We start from the raw sequence: 22,464 nt of genomic DNA, 5'->3' as shown, positions 1-22,464 counted from the left end.
GAAGTACCAAAGCAGTAATCTTACGGGAGGGACAGACATTGAGAATGTGGTAGAGTCCCTGAAGACACCCAAACTAGGATGAATACGAAGCCAAAGCTTGACGATCCAAGAACCGCCAATAAACTAAATAGAATGACTACAAAGCAAAACAGCTGAAGCTGAAAAGTCCAAGCGACGCTGAACATTGTCCCCTACCAAGTGGCCGCTATATATTGTCCCCTACCGCACTATCAGTGCAGCGCAAAGGACAGAGAGACTCGAGAAAAAACGACTGAAAGAAGGATGACAAAGGTAGAAGCAGAGCCGCCTGGCAACAAAAAACTGCAATGAATCTACCTCTGCTGAGAAAGTGGAAACCGAAATCCTGAAGTACAATACTCCAGATATTGTAGACTATTGTTGACCTAGCAACAGATTGGAAGTATGTAAAGCCTGTCAGTGAGAAAGTACCTGATCACTAGAAGCTAAATAGGTAAAAACAAGAATGCAGTTAAATACTATGCAGAAGAAGAAGGTACCTAAATCCTTGCTGCAAACTAGACTGAAGGTCCAAATAAACTGACAGCCGCTGCAGTTACCCAACATGAAAAAAAAACATATCTCAGAGCGCAATTCAACTGAGAGAGAAAGAATCATCTGTAGCTGTTGCCTCTGCAAGCCAATCACCTGAGACTCTTGTCGTAGACCCCAATTAGTGAAAACGGGAATAAATCAACAGTAGACACTTGTTAGTACCTTTCATCTGTTAGAAACATATAGAAGTCCATAAAACACTACACAGTTCCAGGAACAACATGTATAGAATGTTTGTACGTTTAGGAATCTAGCCAGGTGCTCATGGTCTGGATTGGCCGTTGACAGAAAGGTGGGCTCAATAGGACCTTTGAGCTTTTCCCAGTGTGGAATTACATATGTACTTATGTAGCAGAACTATAAATATACATATATATTTTCACAGATGCAGCCATCAAAAAACTGGTCACTGTGTATATGCTCCCGGCATACCTGCAGGAAGAATGCTCAATCTCAACCACCAGTGAGAATACAGAGGCCAACTGAGCGGAGGGATTCCATCAGAGATAAATATCTGGATACGAGAGGGCATCTATCTCTGCCGCTGACAAGTCTTTTTAGCAAGAGAGTAAGCGAGGCACATGGAAGGTCAGAGCGAAAAGAAATAGTTGTAGAACTGGGACCTCCCCTTAAGGTACTATCCACTGAGAACTCTTTTTTTTTTTTTTTTTTTTCTTCAATGGTCACGAAATTGACAAAGTGAAAAGCTGCCCAAAAAAGACTACCGAGACTCCAAAGCGAATGAAGAAAAAATTCCTTCTTGGGAGCTAGAAAGTAAAATTTTACTCTGCAAAATAGAGCAAGGTAATGGCCGAAGGCCCAAGAACATCCAGAGAAAACAGAAAGTGGGACGCTTGTAGAGAAGACAAAAACAGTCTGCGCCAACTTGACTAAACAAAGAGAGAAAAAATAGAAACATGCTATGAAATCTAATGAGATCACACGAGAGCTCAAAAGAGAGCTCAAATGAGAGACCTGGCTACATGCACCCCATAACCTAGGGTGTGCCCAAAATGCACCACCCGTTGCTTGACCTGACAACTCTGCCAATAAGACTGTCTGTAATGAACCAGACATCTATGGAAAGGATGAAACGACGAGACGTAGTTTCATGAGCGCCGCTGCTACTACGACCATAACTTAAGAAAAAAGTGCGCAGAGCCGACACGAGACCGAAGAGCAGGGCAAGAAAACTGGTAATGAGGACCTTATCATCCTCGTATCACGGACATTACTCCTCCTATACTGAGATGTACTAAGATGTACCGACCCACATCCATAAGAAATGAATGTGGTACTTGCAACCTGGATTGACCACAACTGAGGACAGGATGCTGGGCTTAATGGACTCTTAGACTTTCCCCGTATGACCATACTCATATACTAATAGCAAAAATGCACAGGAAGTGAAAAAATCCCCTTCCAATTGAAAGGAAGGTCTGGAATGAGGACATACAGAATGAAAATGAAAGGATCACCATATGTTGAGAGTGGACTGAGACACACTGGCCTTTAATTTTACCGGATCTCCCCAAACCTCGTATCATGTCATGCCTCCTTCCTCACTGAGATGTACAGAGATGAACAGATGCACACTCACGAGATATGAATGTGGTATTTGCAATCTGGATTGACCCCATCTGAAAACAGGATGGGGACTCTTGGCCTTTCCCATTATGGCAACACTTATGCCCTTATGGCAAAAAATGCACAGAAATTGAGTGAATCTCCTTCCAAGAGAAAAAAAACTCTGGAGAGAGAAAGAATAAAATGAAAATGAAAAAGAATAGACTTGGAAAATACCTATTACGGAAAAGGTGGTGAATTTGTGCCACAGGAGACAAGACTGTACCTGACGTCAAGAAAGCTTGAAACAAGACCCTAAAATCTGTAAGGAAGAGAAAGGGATAGCAGATGTTATGGATGGTCATACTGGACGAAACCAGAATGTTTACCATGTGCCCAGGCTGAATAGATAGAGGAAACAAAAATACAAGTAGATGGCATGAGGACCTCCCACTATCCTTAAGTGGGAGAAAATGCAAATTGACCTGATAACTTTACTCCCTAAGTGGACATATATCTTGTAAGTCCTAGAAGAAAACTAAGATAACACATGAGAAACTCCAAGACAGTTGGAAAGTAGAGAAGACGTGAATAAAACATGCCTTCTAAAGCATCTGAGAAAACTGGGTGCTCGGTAGACAGGACTGAGTCTCCTAGAATATGAGAACCATCTGAACCATGTAGCCTATGCAGCTGTCATCTGCTATGCCAAAGAGAACGCATAGCCATGAAAGAAAATTGCTGAAAGGAAGTAAGACCTTATGTCTAGAATTGCAAAGTACGCAACAATTGAGTATCAGACAATGTATTTCATTGCACATGGCATCTGAACCATATAGCCTAGGCTCTAGAGAACGTTTGTTAAGATCTTAAAACACTGTATAAGAACATAGCCACGGAGGAAAATTTCCTGAAAGGAATTAAGATCTTATGTCCAGCATTGTAAAGTACCAAACAAACAATGGCACCTGAACCAGATAGCCTATGCCATAGAAAATGTTTGTTAAGTTCTTAAAACACTGTATAACATCATAGCCATGAAGGGAAATGCTTGAAAGGAACTAAGATATTATGGCCAGATTTGTAAAGTACTAATTAATTGACTATTAGACAATGTAGTCCTATTCACCAGGAAATGAGAAAGACACAGAGTGACACACACTGGACCTCCATAAAAACTGCGCTAGACAATAGCAAAGACCTTTCCTCCAAACATCACACACAAGGGAAAGGAATAGGAAATTGGTTATTTTGGAGCTGAGATATAATTTAATTCGCCCCATTGTCTAAAACAGAGAATTCCCGACTGAGCTGCACTTTGAATCGGAGTCTTGCCAAGAACAAAGAAATCGCCAATTGAGCTGCACTTTAATTCACAACATTGCTAGCAACCAAAAAGTCCCCGACAGAGAAAAAACAGAGGGAAAAACAAAATGAGCGCCATTCGCATCGTAACATTTCGTTTTTTTTTTTGGTTTTTTTTTAATAGCTTGAAAAATACATGTAAAAATTAATTGCGGGGAAAATATACTACCAATTGCCCCAACTACCGGAGAAACAATATCTCCTTTCCATTGCACAAACAGCCAAACACAGTAAAAGCAGAAAAACGCTGCCGCGTCAAGGGAAATTGCAGCTGCAGGCAAAACAATGGCGGCCAAGCGCGCCAAAATGAGAAGAATAAAGTTCGGGGGAGAAAACCACTGACCAGACCGATGAAGAAGCAGGAAATCCGTGCCGTTGAAAAACAGATAACCTCCGATGCCGCACAAAACATGGTTTAGCCTCTGGCCCGACAGGAACCGTCAATACAGCTCCCAAGCTATACAGACCTGTCCAAGAGCGAGCACGCGCTTAACAGTTCGCGCCTCTCTCTCTTTTTTTTTTTTTTTACAACTACTGCCGCTAACAACGCCGGATAGCAGAGGAAAAATAATGAAGATAACAAAAAACCGCCGATTAAAGTCACAGACGCTGACTTTTCACTTTTTTTTATTTATTTATTTTTTTAAATAGCTCCGCCAGAAAAGAAAATAAAGACTCTGCAAACAGAATAAGACAGAAGAGCTACCTGCTCGTTATAAGACTGGGGAAAGCAAAAACTACTTCCTTTAAATTCCTTTCATTTGAATTAATTTTTTTAATTTTCTTTTACTTGATTTAATTCTTTAAAAACAGCTGCCTATTAAAAGTGGCTGCCTCTCCCAAAGACGGTACACCTTTCCAGAGAAAGGGACGGCCCTTCCCTGCTAAGCCAGGGAGATGGGGAGGAAGGGGGGTGGACTCGAGACACCCGAGTTTAACACCCCAGAGGATGTCAAAGAAAGAAAAGAAACCCTGTCAAGCCTCTAATTACGATTCCAGGCACAGAAAAAGTATTATAAATATATCTGTAATATCTTATAGAGAAAAAGAGAGAGAGAGACTAATGGGCTCACTTCCTACCTGCTGGGAGACTGAGAAAATACTGAGGCTAAGGTCACATGGCCAGGGCTCCTATTGGCTCTCTAGAGTCAGAGTTTTTCTCAGTCTCCACCTGCTGGTAGGCGGGCACAACCCAACAGTCCAATTCTGGTCCAGTCCGGAGGGATGCTAAGGAAATAGGTATTATAGATAAAAGCAAAATTAATTACATGAAAATATTCCTCAATCTTACATCCACTAAACTTTGGAACCAAGATATCTAGAAAAAAAACACACATAGTGAAAAAAGTAACATATTAAAAAAAAGACAGCTTATACAAACGATGACCACAGCCAGTTAACAGTGGTCCCCAATCCTCCCATAGGTTGTCATACATTACTTTCAATTCTTCCTTTGAAATCAGAAATTCCAGCAATCGTTTGGGCTCATTAAAGATATAAGATATGTAACAAGCACAAGGAAACGTAACAAAAAATTCATACCCTGAGCCCGCACCCCGGGGCAGAAAGCAAAAAGTTCCTGACACCTTTTCTGAGTATTTCTCGAAAGATCAGGAAATATCCTTATCTTTGAACCCCAAAATTTACAGTCCATATAACAGAAATACAATTTAAGAACTATATCCCTGTCTGGATCAAATGCAAAAGTCACCAAAAGTGTAGTTCTTTGAGTAACTAAGTCCAGAGAAGATGACTCCAAGAATTCTGTCAAATTTGCCTCTTGAAGGCGTGAGCGGCCCTTACCTCCTGGCAAAGCCAGGTACTGGGCTCTTACTATAGGTGGTAACGTCTCAGATGGAAATTTCAGCAATTCCATGAAATACTTCTTAGCCGTATCAACTGGGGCAATTAAAGGGGACTTAGGAAAGTTCTAGAAATGCAAAGTACTTTTCCTTAAATGGTTCTCCATATATTCCATTTTCCTTGAAACAAAATTCTTGTCCTTAGCCAAAGTCCCACAGAGTTCCTGTAACTCGGAAACCTTAGTCTCCAAATTAACTACCTTTCCAGACTGTTCCACTGCATAAGCCTGAACATTTAGGGTTCCAGTTAGCAATTTCAAATCAGAAGAAAACGTAGATACTACCTTATTTAAAGAAGAATTGACTGTGTCCGTGGCTTCTCACTAAGTTACCTTTGCCGACTTTACCAGTGGCTTCACCATATCCAGACAGGCCTCTTCCCTGCACCAACTACAGCACTCGCCACAGCACTGGTTTGGAGAGTGGTGAGCAGTGATGACCCCTGGGGTGGATACCATAGCTAGGAGATCCTCCAGACGCTGGAATTCCTCCAGACTACCATTCTGCCCTGCTGCGCTTCCTCTTCCGGGTTGTGGTGGTGCCAACCTTGGGGCAGGGCTAAGGGAAACCCCACCAGGACTGCTGCTGAGAGACTGAAGCTCCGGCAAAACTGAAGCAGTTCTTTCGTTTGTAGGGGTGGGAGCATGAAACTCTTCCAAGGTTGCCTGCCTCAGGACACTGCTGGACCTTGCCTCTCCTCTTCCCCATTTTACAACAGGGAAGGATGTCCCAAGAAAAAGATAAACCCATTCAGAGCTGAGCTCCAGACTGGGCTTCTGCATACAATGCCATCTTCCCTGCAGATATTTTTAACTGTTTGTTTTTAATTTGATGTTACTTTGTTTTCAGATTATAGTATTGTATTTTTAGATACTACACTTTGCCTTGGGCATTCCATTGACAGGTTTTATTAAGGTGGTTTATAAATCTCATAAACAAATAAGGGGTGGGGCACGATGGGACACTGTTGTTCAAGCTCAGCAGCGCTTAGAAGTGTTACTAGGACGGAGAAGAAGGTCCCCCCCCCCCCAACCCTTTTGGCAGCTACTTGCACTTCCTTGATGGGCTCACAGTTGAAGACATGTGTCCAGGGTTCCAGGTCTCTCAGGTAAAGGATCCGTACCGTGACAGCCAGGAGCAAACGAAGTGTATGTGGGTCCCTGACCAAGCCTTGAATTCTGATTTGGAAAGGTGAAAACGGACATAAAGCAACACAAAAATGGAAAGCCAAAAAGGAGTCCTAAAAATAAAACTCTTGAGTATAACAAAGGGTATTACATAGTTGCGTTGAAAACAAGTGTGTGTATCTAGTAACCATGGAATTGCTGATGCAAATGCTCTGCATACTTTCCATTTCAAATCCTTTGCCTAAGCCGTTTACAAAACTTAATTTCTGAAGCTAATTCACAAGTTGCAGTGTAAGTGTGGGAGATGCAGGAGATCTATAATTCTGAAAGGTTCACAGCTGAAGCTGCCTGTTGCAAACACATACTACTACTACTACTTATTTCTAAAGCGCTACTAGACGTACGCAGCGCTGTACACTTGAACATGCTTGACAGAGCTTACAATCTAATTAGGACAGACAGACAGAACAAATAAGAGATAAGGGAATAACTAAAGTGAGGATGATAAAATAAGGGTTCTGAACAAAGTGAATAAGGGTTAGGAGTTAAAAGCAGCATCAAAAAGGTGGGCTTTTAGCTTAGATTTGAAGACGGCCAGAGATGGAGCTTGATGTACCGGCTCAGAAAGTCTATTCCAGGCATATGGTGCAGCAAGATAAAAGGAACGGAGTCTGGAGTTAGCAGTGGAGGAGAAGGGTGCAGATGGGAAAATTAGGTTCTTACCATGATAATTTTCTTTCCTTTAGTCATAGCAGATGAAGCCATTATGCATGGGCCGTGTCCACCAACCAGCAGGGGGAGACAGAGAGCACCCAACCCCCCCACAGTGCGCCATGGCCAGCCAGCTCCACCGCCCCCTCAGTACTTGAAGCTTCCAAAGCAGTATGGCAAACTGCAATTGGAATAACATGAACTTTCCTCACAGCGAACGATTGCCCCTTAACAAGGGCATAAACTCAACAAAAGGAGGGAATGAACTCATCCTCCTGGAGGGAATAAACTCGTCCTCCACTTTGCATAAACGGAGGGAATACTTGCATCCTCCTGGAAACTCATCCTCCCAAAACATGAACTGGAGGGAATGAACTCATCCTCCTATAACTGTAACAAGAATCCTGAAGACTGTTTTCCGACTCCCCAAGGAAGGAATATAACTTCAGGAAACAAGAACAGCACCTAAAATCAGAATCACTGCAATACAGACAATCATACAGGGAGGGCTCATGGCTTCATCTGCTATGACTAAAGGAAAGAAAATTATCAGGGTAAGAACCTAATTTTCCCTTCCTTGTCATCAAGCAGATGAAGCCATTACGTATGGGATGTAACAAAGCAATCCCTAAATAGGGTGGGAACAAGCCACACCACGCGCTAGCACCTATGCTCCAAAACGCGCATCCCTCCTGGCAGCCACACCCAGCCTGTAATGTCGGGCGAAAGAGAGCTTAGAAGCCCATGTTGCAGCACTGCAAATCTCATGAAGAGATAGTGCTCCAGTTTCCGCCCAGGAAGAGGAAATCGCTCTTGTGGAATGTGCCTTAAAGGCTTCAGGCAGAGCCCGGCCAGACAGCAGATATGCTGAAAAGATAGCATCCTTGAGCCAACGGTTCACAGCTGAAGCTGCCTGTTGCAAACACATCAGATGCCTACAATTCTGTAATCCATAAATCATCATTAGCAGCTTTTCAAACAGAAGTCCAAGCTCCTACACGCAAAAAGCACACAGATGCAATATCATTACATATCTCTCTGTGCAAGGCACCTTGGGCAGGGGTTTATTTAACCTATCATGCTCAGCTTTTACAGAAAAAAGTCAAACTGACAAGTGGAACCCTGCAATCTGACTACCAGTACTACCGCATCAACCAGGCTGCATGAAGGAGCAGGGAGAACGTAGCTCCATCAATCTCTCTGTTCACACCATTATATCAGTCATAGTATGGTGATCCAGTAACTGTCTTTATTCAATGAAATACTTGTAAATGATCAGCAGGTCCTGTGAGCTGTACTCTGCCCACCTCTAATGTACAGGCAGTTCACATGCTTCTTTTATCTTTGAACAGGGCGTGAATCAGATTATGCATCTTAAAGTCACATTTTGCTTTTGGAGCAACGAGTCTCAAATTTATCCAGAAACTGCTAAAGTGACAAAAAAAAAAAAAGTAATTTCTAGCAGAGCCAAAAAAACAAGTGTTCAAGGCATCCTCTTTCTCTATTATCCCTGTGCATGTCTTATTTTTACACAGGATGCGAGCATGACAGCATGTTACAGCTCATGTGGGCACTTATAAAATTGCCCTGGGGTATATTTGCATAAAAGGTAGATATGCACAGACATTTTTCTGCAGAATGGCACTTACACCTCTGTGTGTTATAACACAGGCACCTATGAGCCTACTCGTACTAACACAAAAGCGGCTACACCTGCCTTCCAGCAAATGTAACATAGTAACTGACGGCAGAAAAAGACCTGTACGGTCCATCCAGTCTGCCCAACAAGATAAACTCATTTTACATGGTATGTGATACTTTATACCCGAGTTTGATTTGTCCTTGCCATTCTCAGGGCACAGACCGTAGAAGTCTCTTGTACTAAAAGTTCTGAAGATTCTGGAATCCTAAAGAGTTACAAGATTCCGGAATCCCAATTAGTAGCAACATTCCATGTAGAACCCCAAAGAGTAACATAGTAAATGATGGCAGATAAAGACCTGAACGGTCCATCCAGTCTGTCCAACAAGATAAACTCATTTTACATGATATGTGATACTTTATACCAGAGTTTGATTTGTCCTTGCCATTCTCAGGGCACAGACCGTAGAAGTCTGCCCAGCACTGTTCTTGTACTAAGTTCTGAAGATTCTGGAATCCTAAAGAGTTACAAGATTCCGGAATCCCAATGAGTAGCAACATAGTAACATAGTAAATGATGGCAGATAAAGACCTTACGGTCCATCCAGTCTGCCCAACAAGATAAACTCATTTTACATGGTATGTGATACTTTATACCCGAGTTTGATTTGTCCTTGCCATTCTCAGGGCACAGACCGTAGAAGTCTGCCCAGCACTGTTCTTGTACTAAGTTCTGAAGATTCTGGAATCCTAAAGAGTTACAAGATTCTGGAATCCCAATTAGTAGCAACATTCCATGTAGAACCCCAAAGAGTAACATAGTAAATGATGGCAGATAAAGACCTGTACGGTCCATCCAGTCTGCCCAACAAGATAAACTCATTTTACATGATATGTGATACTTTATACCCGAGTTTGATTTGTCCTTGCCTTTCTCAGGGCACAGACGATGGAAGTCTCTTGTACTAAAAGTTCTGAAGATTCTGGAATCCTAAAGAGTTACAAGATTCCGGAATCCCAATTAGTAGCAACATTCCATATAGAACCCCAAAGAGTAACGTAGTAACATAGTAAATGACATCAGATAAAGAGACCTGTACGGTCCATCCAGTCTGCCCAACAGGATAAACTCATTTAACTGCTGCACCTGCCTTCTGAAGGGTAATTTTACAAAAGAACACAGGTGCATAAACAGAAACAGTATGTTCCTTCACAGCAAAAATGAACCTCATAGTGGAGTGAATTATGTTTATTTCAAACTTGATATACTGCCTTTCCACAATAATAGATCAAAGCAATTTCTTTGCCCCCGAGTGTCTATTTCAATCAGTTGCGGATGTTCTAGAATAACTTTGCTTGATGCCATTTTAATTATCTCATTTACTCCTGTATTCAATTCCCCTCCCCCACCCCCTCGTTGGTTGCATTTCAGTTTGTGCTTGGCAACCTTTCACATATCTTTGCTTAGTTTTTTTATTCTGAAACATTGTACAGACATGCAATCAGCAACGTCCGCTTGATATATTCTGCTAAAATTGTACTAAAAATAAATGAGATGGAATGTCCAACATTTGGCTGACACATTTTAACATCTTTCCACCAAGGAACTGACAAACTCCAAAACCTAAATGTTCAAAGAGCCACAATTAACACCTCAATGGTTAGCAAACAGAAAGAACATGCTTCCTTTTAAAGGGAGTCCCAACTAATATGTTGAAAACCCACCACCCCAAAGCTTACTGACCTACCATTTACAATGTTGTTCGTGGGGTGGCCAGCTGTAGTGCACACAAATAGATCTCATGCATTCTCATTGGGAAAAATCCCAAAACCCTGATTGGGTTACTCAACCCCAAGCTAGAATATATAACATTATTAAAATCTGTGCAATCGTGACAATGGATGAGAAAGGCAATAAAAAGTATATAGCACTAAAGAGCAGATGAAGCTGAATAATAAAACCATTATAACCAGCTGTAAAAATCAAAACTCAGTAGAGCACGGACAGACTTAAAAAAAAACACCTTGCCCTTGTAAGTGGTGGAGGGGCTTCCGTGTTTCAATGACTCAGAGGGCTATGCTGAAGGGTTACCCATATCAGTCAGGCCTCTGAGGAGAAACCAGACAAAGAGTGTCCCAAATTAGGGAGAGGGGAAAGATGGTGACCTGAAGCTCGTACACTCAATGGCCCAGCTGTCCTCTGAAGTTCAGTTTTTGTTCACTTGAAATTTCCTCTCTGCATTGCAGTTGCCTTAACAGAGGAAGGGGACAATGGGGGGTCAGCCGCCGATGACCAGCGTTTTGTCCCCTGTGCAGCAAGTGTGGGACCGCTGTGTGACGAGCTGCCCATAGATGACTGGGTTGATGAGTCCTTTGATTAGCGCCAACGAAGGAGCGTCGATGCTCTTGGACCTGGAAACAACTTCATCGCTCAAAAATCATTTAACCACCATGCCCAAAGGAGTGGAGGAGTGAGTCAGGAGTGTATGCTGAAACGGAAGTCGTTTACAGCTGAACCCGTGTCGGCGGTGCTACTCCTAAACCCTTAAGAGTTATCAGCTTGGAGTTTTTGGCTCCTGTGGAGGTTGCATTGAATGTCATCTGGAGGGTGCTCCAGGACCTGACGGTGGTAGAGAATGACTTTGCTTCAGATATAGTCTTGTTAATGAGCCACATGGATAATCTAATCAAATCCTTTGAGAATATACAGCAAATGAAGTTCTACTGAAGTAGGAAACGGTTAAGATTTGAAAATGATAAAAGACCAGAAAAAATTTGAACAAAATGAATATTGTTACAGATGATTAATATCGAGATTGCTGTTTTCCCAGAGTTCCGGGTATGACTCCTAATGTTTTTTTTTCCTCTGAAATGATTCCTCTTAATATATTAATTCAAAAGGAGTGAAGCCTGTGAAACTGGGATTACTTTAATCAACGGAAATTGGATTGGAGATTCAAGGGTTTGTATTGTTAAACAATTTCTGGTTTTAAAAGGGAAAAAAATGAAATCAGGTGTATTACTTTCACTAATATTGGACAATAAGTATGTTTCCAATGAAATTGATGGACTATGCACCGTTATGGTCTTGAAGAAACCAACCAGATGATCAATGTGGAATAATGATTTAGATAAATAATAACTGGGGATAATTGGGTTACTACCACGTTTTCTTTGTTTGCTGTTGTTTAAATTGATCTCCTTGTCTTGTTTCACTCTCCCTATTTATTTTGTGGTCTAAGAAAGAGAAAGATTGTATAAAATCCATTTATCTTGTTGAAATTGTTTTCTTCTAATATTGTTTTAATGTACAATCATCTCTGTTTTACTGTTTTGCAAGTGATCCTTGTAAAATGAAAAAATTATAAATAAATGATTAAAAAAAAAAAAAAAAACACACCTTGCAACAGCATCCCAGACCCTTGGATAATAAATTGCCTTGAAATACACAGAGCAAACCCTGGATTAATTGAGTACACCAAGTTCACCATGAAAATGTTCTAAACTACACTCCATTTGAATTATGAAGGACAATCTGTCATTTCCAACATCAAGATCCAGTGAGAAAAACTACATCGAGATTACCCATCATTATTCTGTCAACACGAACATACCTAAACCTCCACTACCCAAGCTGCGAAGGACTCAAATACAAATCAACTTATGCATCCAGCTTCTCCTATATAAGTACACAACTATGGAACGGATTACCAAAAGCCGTGAAAGCGTGTAACCACCTAAACTTCCGGAAATCATTAAAAAAAACTCACCTGTTCATAAAGGCATTATCCACCCGATCCAACTTAAACGTCTGAACCCTGCAACACTACGAAATCAAAGCACGTAATGGACACAGCACAACCCGTCCCCTCTACGATTCCCTACGAGTCTGTCCCACATGAACTTTCTCTCATCTCAACATCACTCTGTATTTGTAAACACCGGAGACTGCAAACGCACCTCCGGTATGATGTAAGCCACATTGAGCCTGCAAATAGGTGGGAAAATATGGGATACAAATGCAACAAATAAATAAATAAAATAAATACTAAATCCAAAGTACTCTTTTATTGGGCTACAGTTCTAGATTTAATCCCCGAGGCACTAAAATCCCCAGTTATTATTTGAAGCTACATTTCTTCTGTGATCACTTAATACCAAGAAATAAAATACAATACAGTGGTTCTCAACCCTCTCCTAGAGGCACACCTTGACAGTAAGGTTTTCAGAATCAGGGATTACCACACTGAATATGGTGCACATATTGGTTCTCCAATATATGCAAATATATCTCATACATATTCGTTGGGATAATCCTGAAAACCCAACTGGCCAGGTGTACCTCCAGGAGAGGGTTGAGAACCACAGATTTGACAAAATGATGCTCAGTAGTGAAGGAATTTCCCAAACAACATTATGATGACACTTGGAAAACTGAAAGTGTCTCTCAAACAGCCTCTGAGATCAAAAGAGTCTGAGCAGAAAGGTATATATAAGAAAATACAACTATCCAGCACAAAATTACCAAAAGAAAAGACCAGTAAAGAATACTACCATGAAACAAATTATGTAACAACACAAAATATACCTGCTATTAACCAGATTGCAATGCCTATGCTCTTATACACAGTTTTGGAATTATAGACTGGAACCATAAAGATCTTGAAACACTGAATAAAGGAGGAAGAAAACTCCATACTCACTAGGTAATCTATAAGAAACAGCATATGCCAAGACCACACCTACCCAAGAGCTGAAGGCAGCATGGTCTTACAGAAATAAATTACATTTTCCATCATAACCTCCAATCATACTTAAAAGAATCAAAACATCAAAATACTCAGTAAGAGCTGAAATACAAAAGCAAACATTAACAGCTGGTCTCCATTCTTAAAAATGGAAAAGCGTTCCAATGAACAGGAGTGAGTGAGAATCCACCAACACATAAGGAGGAGGAGGAGGAGGCGGTGGGAAGAAGCAACTGAATTTCCAAAGCAAGGGGAAAAAAAATAAAAAAATGAACTCAGACCAGCAAATAAAAGCATAAAGCACAAATAAAGTGGGAAATGCAGAGCTACTTCAACAACAAGTAGATCAAAATCTGACACAGGAATCACTCAAGAGAAGTGAACTTATCATAAGAGAATGGTAATTGTGTGTTGGTATAAGCCAATCATCAGAATTAAATGTGTAGCATGATATTTCGCTGGATTATATATACACCAATATATTTGTGCAGCTTTTATATATTTGACACTGCAGCAGAGAGAATAGTTTCATTTCAAGCCCCTCTCTCCCCATCCCTTTTTCTGGGAACTTGTGATAGCAGGGATAGTTAATTACAAACACTTAAAGACAAAAGAGAGATATATAACTCTCTCTGCCCTCCCACCTAAAAAGACTGAACAAAAGCTTGACTAAGGTGGGTACCTGGACGCTCATCAGGACATCTCTGAAAACCAAAGACCCAAGAGACAGAAAGTCTGGAGAAGCCATTGAAGACAAAGAAACAGGACATTTGCTTGTCAAAGGTATACCTGCCCCTCCCATGAGCTTTCAGACATGTGCAGAAAGGAAGGACTTATAATGCGGTCATGTGAACAGACTACATTAACCATAATGCCTTGCAAAATATCCAGGACATGCACACACCATGCTTCTCTGCTAACATTATAAAAGGCCTGGAAACAGCCCAGCTCGCTCTCTTGGAACCTGCCTCCTCTTGGAACCTGCTGCTCTCTTTGGGGTCTGCTGATGCCTTGCTCCTCAACATGTGCTCATCAATCAGCTGGACCACAGCATGCTTGTAACAAGGACTTGTAAGTTAACCTACCTGCTACTTTGTTCTATTTTATGCACAAATTCTCTGTTCTAAGATCCTTTTAAAAACCTACCTCTCATGTGCAATTGTATATTAAATCAACCTTTTTGAAGCTAAAAATACGGTCTCTTTGTGTTCTGAGTATATGGTATCTTTTATATATACTTAATTTAATTTATTGCAATTATCACCTTTGGTGATTGGTGGAGAAATTAATATCCTAAAACTTATAAATACAGCACCTGCTCTTAAATTATAAACAATAGCAAGTGCTCTACAGCTCTTTCCCCCAAAATAAATAATTTCTTTTAACAATTGTAGTACAGGACAATAACCTCGCTACCACAACTGAAAAAAATAATAAAAACAGATAAATGCTAATTCTGTAACAGATGTGAAAACTTGCATTTATTGCTAGCTACTATATACTGATGCAGAAGACTTGTATACAGAAAGGCACAAGAAGACAGCACATCTCACCTTCAAAGAACTGTGGAGCCGATGCAGAGGGCAGAATGCATTTTACTGCATGCACAATGCCCAGACATACCTAACATCCTCTGTTTTATTGCACTGCACAATGCACAGAAGTAATCAAGGCCATTTTAATAAGCACACAACACAAGGAATTCACCACCAGGTACAAGGCGGAGAAGAGTTAGTCGAGAGGATTTAAAACCAATTTTTGAATCTTACTGGCAGGTTTGTCCTTTTTTTCAGCAATTTTAAGAGACATAACAAGCAGTAACAGCTCTGTGCACATGTGCAAAGAAAAAGAACGCGCGAGCACACATCTACGCAAGAACAAATATGGCTTCAAAAAAGCGCGCGTGCAAGAACTTTTTGTGAAGCCTGTAACATTCCGGTTCATTGAGCAGATGGCACTTTCGTTTTCTTTGAACACGTGCACAGTGAAGCTGTACGTACCAGACAGTGTCCGGTAGGCTTTTCCTAACTGGCGTGCAAGTTCTGGCCACTTCGAATTTGCATCTCATTAGGTTACTGCATCAGCAGGGAATATTTTCTCGTTAATTAATCTCACAAAGAAAAGCCGCACAGCTCTACCGTGCGGCCTTCTGCATCGACCCCCTATGTTACCACTACGACATCACTGTGCAAGAATAATATTGGGAGGTTGTGATCACCTGCGATTCAATTTTCAACTAATAACCTGAATGAAACAAGGAAACTGGACACTATAGTAACTGAAAAGTACAAGAACAGAGTCAATGCCAAGTGATTACCCTGTACAATGTGTGCAGAAAGAGAAGATCTGCAGATTCCAACAAATGCAAGCCTCTAAAATTTACTGGGGCCATTTCTGGGTGCAGCTACCCCCTTGCTGTTTCATAGAAACTGTGGCTAGGTGGGAAGCTGCACTTTTAAAAGGGAGCCCAGTTCTGAAAAAGGTAGGTGAACTGTATAACATCCAACCCAAACACCACATTTCTGAAGTAAGGGTTGAAGTTTCCAAAGCTCTTTGTTTAGCTCTGTGCCACGTATGAAGCAACAACTGCAGGATACTATCTGGAAGCACACTGGGAACAGCTCCACAGGGCTGCAGGAGTAATTATTTCAATTTAGACCTTAGTACAAACCTTTTATAAATCATAAGGTGCTGAGCCGGGCAAATGCCCTAGGAACTGGAATGCCATAAGATCATTGTTTAATACAGGTAAGCACAAAAGAAATAAAATAGGATTTAAAAAGCTATCACTTCCATGAATTCCTGAGAGAAGAACTCGTACAATAGGCAGTGGGGGATGGGTTGGTTTGTTTGCCCCTTCCAACTAAAAAGATGTTTCATTTGACCTTGAAAACAACTAAAATATACATGTTTGATCTATTACTGTACATACTGTACACCGTCTGAGTGAATTCCTTCAAAAAAGCGGTAAATAAATCATCCTCATTCTAGCTGAAGACCAATCCTGCAGGCCCTGGCTCTGAAGGGCACATACTAACTTCATTTTTCTGTTTCTATGCCCACCTCGGCTAGGACCACATATACTAAGTACATAAGTATTATCATTCTGGAAAAGACCAAAGGTCCATGAAGCCCAGCATCCTGTTTCCAACAGTGGCCAATCCAGGTCACAAATACCCGGCAAGATCCCAAAAAAGTACAAAACATTTTATACTGCTTATCCCAGAAATAGTGGATTTTCCACAAGTCCTTTTAATAATGGTCTATGGACTTTTCCTTTAGGAAGACGTCCAAACCTTTTTTAAACTCCGCTAAGCTAACCGCCTTTACCACATTCTCTGGCAACGAATTCCAGAGTTTAATTACACGTTGAGCGAAGAAATATTTTCTCCAATTCATTTTAAACTTACTACATTGTAGCTTCATTTCATGCAGGAGGAAAACCCCTCAGGTCCTGCAACAAGGCTAAAGAGATACTTTGGTGAAAACATATCCTGTACTCAAAAGCTGCTCATCCTATGGCAATAAAAGTGGAATCTCAGCATCCTCTCTGGAACAAAGATCTAACTTATTCAGTCACCCAGTTGAGCTCCAAGGACCAATATGCGTGTTTCTGACACACTCATGAATCCTGAATCTGATCTGCTACCCAGCTACTAATCAGCACTCTCACTAGGCAAAGGAAAAGGGGATAGGATTTGATATACTGCCTTTCTGTGGTTACAATCAAAGCGGTTTACATACCATATTTGTGTACTTATTTTGTAACTGGGGCAATGGAGGGTTAAGTGACTTGCCCAGAGTCACAAGGCACTGCAGTGGGAACTGAACATAATCCCCCTAGTTCTCAGGCTGCTGCACTAACCATTTGGCAACTCCTCCACTCCTCTAACACCTCCTTGTATTCTCTCTTGCACCAGGGCCACTATCAACACAGGATAATTAAATACCTTTATAAGTGTAAAGAGGATATCTCAGGGTTTACAACAAACATGCACTAGTGCCCCCCTTCTTACACTTGACAAGCCCATTTTATTTTTCCATCTAGCAGGTCCTACCCTATAGGAAGTTCAGCTGGTATTTCTTGAGGACTGTTGCAGTTGCTCTGCAACCCCTTGAACCTACAGGTAAAGCATGCAGCCAGTAAGAGAGGTGGTGTGCTATATCTTACAAACTGAGCTAACCCAAACTCTTGTACCTTCCTACAGAAGGCCTGCAAACACAAATCCCAAATTAGATTCCCTAAGGAAAGGAGAGAGACAAAATCAAAATCAAGCCCAGGGATGGCAGTGCACAAAAGAGATTCAGGAATCAACATCCCAACTGCAAATACAAATAAGTCCAAGTGCCTTACCTGTCAGAACAGAATCCTCTTGGGGAGAGGAGCCCTGCACTTTTTCTCCTTTCCCAAGCTGCAAGAGGGAGAGGCTTAAAACCCACACAGCCAGTCTCCAGGTGAGATTCATTTTTTAGGATAATGTATAATATCCTTTATCCCCAGGGATACAGTATTCCTCAGCTCTTTTTCAGCATCTGTCACCACCGATTTCCAAGAAATGCCCCTAGTCCTCTCTCCGAACTAATCCTTTGAACAAGGCTGTAGTCACTGCACGGCCTGGTGCATCAGTTCAGCTTTTTAATATTTAAAAAAAAAACCATAAAGCCACCAAGTGATGTAAAGAGTGATGTCACTTTCAGCTTCAATGTTTCCAAAAACGGGATCCCTCAAGGGACCTGAAGTTATGTCCCTATAATTCCCAAATTAGTAAAAATACAACATCCAAGTCAGTTTCTGCTGGTGTCAATCTCATTCCTCATCTTTGCTGAGCTTTTTCCGTCTCCCATGGCCCTAGGAAAAGAAATTAAGTGAATGTTAGGTTCTTTTACAATGCTGAGGCCCACAACATTGGTATTTTAAGAAGGCGCAGATGCTCAATACTGTATATAACCTTTTCGGCAGCCAACCGACAAGAGTTATTTCCAGTCCGCTGCCCATACGGACCTCCAAGTAGCCACACCGACCACCTATGCAATCAACGATAGGTTGTGCAAAGGAAAATAAAACATATGTCAATCGTGAATCCTTACAAATAGTTTCAATGCACACAAAACGCGCATTCAAACTCCAGCTATGCAATAAATGCGTCTGATTAAGGAATCCTCCAGGCTTATCTGACCAGCATTACACAAACTATACCTAATATACTGCGCTGAGCCCTGACACCTCATCCTGCTGGAGATCGACCAGGCTGGCTCCTGCCAAGACACCCGACACCCAGTCGCCCTTTCAAAAAAATCAAGAGACTCTGGAAGGAAAACCTGCAGCAAAGGGCCGAGCAAAAGATCTGGAGATTTCTCACCGCTTAGCCCCACTGCAGGGAGCAGGGGAACCACCTTCCCACCAGCAGACAGCACACCTGAAAGCCCCTTCCGGCTGGATCTTCCCACTCCCGATCGCTTCTACGTGAAACACAGCAGGCTGCGACACCAAGAAGAGAGACAGCCTGAGCCCGGATACGGACGGAAAAGGCAGCTGCAGCACCGAGCCCTTCTGCACCAGGAAGGAGGCGGGGCGAGGGGCGGAGAGTACAGAACACAGCCCGAACGTTGAGCGAGCAAAAGTCCAAGCCCCGCCTCCCCCAGCTCCTGTACCAAAGGAGGAGGAGTCAGAGGCGGGGAATATTTGAAAAAAGCCCGAATGCTGAGAATACCTGCCCTGCTGCATCCAGTTCCACTAGAACGACGGAGGAGGAGTCAGAGGCGGGGCGAGGGGCGGAGTAAAGGGAAAAGCCCAAAAATTGAGAGCAAAAGTCCAAGCCCCGCCTCCCCAGCTCCTGTATCAGAAAGGAGGAGGAGTCAGAGGCGGGGAATATTTGAAAAAAGCCCGAATGTTGAGAATACCTGCCCTGCCGCATCCCGCTCCACTAGAACGACGGAGGAGGAGTCAGAGGCGGGGCGAGGGGCGGAGTAAAGGGAAAAGCCCAAATGGTGAGCAAAAGTCCAAGCCCCGCCTCCACCAGCTCCTGTACCAGAAAGGAGGAGGAGTCAGAGGCGGGGAATATTTGAAAAAAAGCCCGAATGCTGAGAACAAGAGAATACCTGCCCTGCCACATCCTGCTCCACTAGGACGGAGGAGGAGTCAGAGGCGGGGCGAGGGGCGGAGTAAAGGGAAAAGCCCAAATGGTGAGCAAAAGTCCAAGCCCCGCCTCCACCAGCTCCTGTACCAAAGGAGGAGGAGTCAGAGGCGGGGAATATTTGAAAAAAGCCCGAATGTTGAGAATACCTGCCCTGCCGCATCCCGCTCCACTAGAACGACGGAGGAGGAGTCAGAGGCGGGGCGAGGGGCGGAGTAAAGGGAAAAGCCCAAAAATTGAGAGCAAAAGTCCAAGCCCCGCCTCCCCAGCTCCTGTATCAGAAAGGAGGAGGAGTCAGAGGCGGGGAATATTTGAAAAAAAGCCCGAATGCTGAGAACAAGAGAATACCTGCCCTGCCACATCCTGCTCCACTAGGACGGAGGAGGAGTCAGAGGCGGGGCGAGGGGCGGAGTATAGGAAAAGCCCAAATGTTGAGAACAAAAGTACAAGCCCCGCCTCCACCAGCTCCTGTACCAGAAAGGAGGAGGAGTCAGAGGCGGGGAATATTTGAAAAAAGCCCGAATGTTGAGAATACCTGCCCTGCCGCATCCCGCTCCACTAGAACGACGGAGGAGGAGTCAGAGGCGGGGCGAGGGGCGGAGTAAAGGGAAAAGCCCAAATGGTGAGCAAAAGTCCAAGCCCCGCCTCCACCAGCTCCTGTACCAAAGGAGGAGGAGTCAGAGGCGGGGAATATTTGAAAAAAGCCCGAATGTTGAGAATACCTGCCCTGCCGCATCCCGCTCCACTAGAACGACGGAGGAGGAGTCAGAGGCGGGGCGAGGGGCGGAGTAAAGGGAAAAGCCCAAAAATTGAGAGCAAAAGTCCAAGCCCCGCCTCCCCAGCTCCTGTATCAGAAAGGAGGAGGAGTCAGAGGCGGGGAATATTTGAAAAAAGCCCGAATGTTGAGAATACCTGCCCTGCCGCATCCCGCTCCACTAGAACGACGGAGGAGGAGTCAGAGGCGGGGCGAGGGGCGGAGTAAAGGGAAAAGCCCAAAAATTGAGAGCAAAAGTCCAAGCCCCGCCTCCCCAGCTCCTGTATCAGAAAGGAGGAGTCAGAGGCGGGGAATATTTGAAAAAAGCCCGAATGTTGAGAATACCTGCCCTGCCGCATCCCGCTCCACTAGAACGACGGAGGAGGAGTCAGAGGCGGGGCGAGGGGCGGAGTAAAGGGAAAAGCCCAAATGGTGAGCAAAAGTCCAAGCCCCGCCTCCCCAGCTCCTGTATCAGAAAGGAGGAGTCAGAGGCGGGGAATATTTGAAAAAAGCCCGAATGTTGAGAATACCTGCCCTGCCGCATCCCGCTCCACTAGAACGACGGAGGAGGAGTCAGAGGCGGGGCGAGGGGCGGAGTAAAGGGAAAAGCCCAAAAATTGAGAGCAAAAGTCCAAGCCCCGCCTCCCCAGCTCCTGTATCAGAAAGGAGGAGGAGTCAGAGGCGGGGAATATTTGAAAAAAGCCCGAATGCTGAGAATACCTGCCCTGCCGCATCCTGCTCCACTAGAACGACGGAGGAGGAGTCAGAGGCGGGGCGAGGGGCGGAGTAAAGGAAAAAGCCCAAAAATTGAGAGCAAAAGTCCAAGCCCCGCCTCCCCAGCTCCTGTATCAGAAAGGAGGAGGAGTCAGAGGCGGGGAATATTTGAAAAAAGCCCGAATGCTGAGAATACCTGCCCTGCCGCATCCCGCTCCACTAGAACGACGGAGGAGGAGTCAGAGGCGGGGCGAGGGGCGGAGTAAAGGGAAAAGCCCAAAAATTGAGAGCAAAAGTCCAAGCCCCGCCTCCACCAGCTCCTGTACCAAAGGAGGAGGAGTCAGAGGCGGGGAATATTTGAAAAAAGCCCGAATGCTGAGAATACCTGCCCTGCCGCATCCCGTTCCACTAGAACGACGGAGGAGGAGTCAGAGGCGGGGCGAGGGGCGGAGTAAAGGAAAAAGCCCAAATGGTGAGCAAAAGTCCAAGCCCCGCCTCCACCAGCTCCTGTACCAAAGGAGGAGGAGTCAGAGGCGGGGAATATTTGAAAAAAAGCCCGAATGTTGAGAATACCTGCCCTGCCGCATCCCGCTCCACTAGAAAGTCGCAGGAGGAGTCAGAGGCGGGGCGAGGGGCGGAGTAGAGGAAAAAGCCCAAAACTTGAGAGCAAAAGTCCAAGCCCCGCCTCCCAAGCTCCTGTACCAGAAAGGAGGAGGAGTCAGAGGCGGGGCGAGGGGCGGAGTAAAGGGAAAAGCCCAAATGGTGAGCAAAAGTCCAAGCCCCGCCTCCACCAGCTCCCGTACCAAAGGAAGAGGAGTCAGAGGCGGGGAATATTTGAAAAAAGCCCGAATGCTGAGAATACCTGCCCTGCCGCATCCCGCTCCACTAGAACGACGGAGGAGGAGTCAGAGGCGGGGCGAGGGGCGGAGTAAAGGGAAAAGCCCAAATGGTGAGCAAAAGTCCAAGCCCCGCCTCCACCAGCTCCTGTACCAAAGGAGGAGGAGTCAGAGGCGGGGAATATTTGAAAAAAAGCCCGAATGTTGAGAATACCTGCCCTGCTGCATCCCGCTCCACTAGAAAGTCGCAGGAGGAGTCAGAGGCGGGGCGAGGGGCGGAGTAGAGGAAAAAGCCCAAAACTTGAGAGCAAAAGTCCAAGCCCCGCCTCCCAAGCTCCTGTACCAGAAAGGAGGAGGAGTCAGAGGCGGGGCGAGGGGCGGAGTAAAGGGAAAGCCCAAATGGTGAGCAAAAGTCCAAGCCCCGCCTCCACCA

The 22,464-nt window shown here is 43.8% G+C and overlaps 1 protein-coding gene across 6 annotated transcripts in view; it reads right to left on the bottom strand.

Annotated features, from left to right (window-relative positions):
• The window catches only part of STIM1 (stromal interaction molecule 1), a 296,537-nt gene extending 277,380 nt beyond the window's left edge, over positions 1-19,157 (bottom strand). For 5 of the 6 annotated variants that reach the window (XM_030199835.1, XM_030199832.1, XM_030199836.1 and 2 more), the window contains exons 1-2: positions 18,954-19,157; positions 17,948-18,442 (exon numbers count right to left, since the gene is read on the bottom strand). In XM_030199835.1, the coding sequence (XP_030055695.1) occupies positions 17,948-18,059 (112 nt within the window). In that variant the 5' untranslated portion in view covers positions 18,060-18,442; positions 18,954-19,157. The remainder of the gene's footprint in view (positions 1-17,947; positions 18,443-18,953) is intronic. The other variant, XM_030199834.1, reaches the window with a different exon arrangement.
• Between the last annotated feature and the right edge of the window lie 3,307 nt (positions 19,158-22,464).

The sequence above is a fragment of the Microcaecilia unicolor genome, chromosome 4 (genome assembly GCF_901765095.1).
Source record: "Microcaecilia unicolor chromosome 4, aMicUni1.1, whole genome shotgun sequence".
NCBI lineage: Eukaryota > Metazoa > Chordata > Amphibia > Gymnophiona > Siphonopidae > Microcaecilia > Microcaecilia unicolor.
This window is presented reverse-complemented; position numbering and strand designations above follow the sequence as displayed.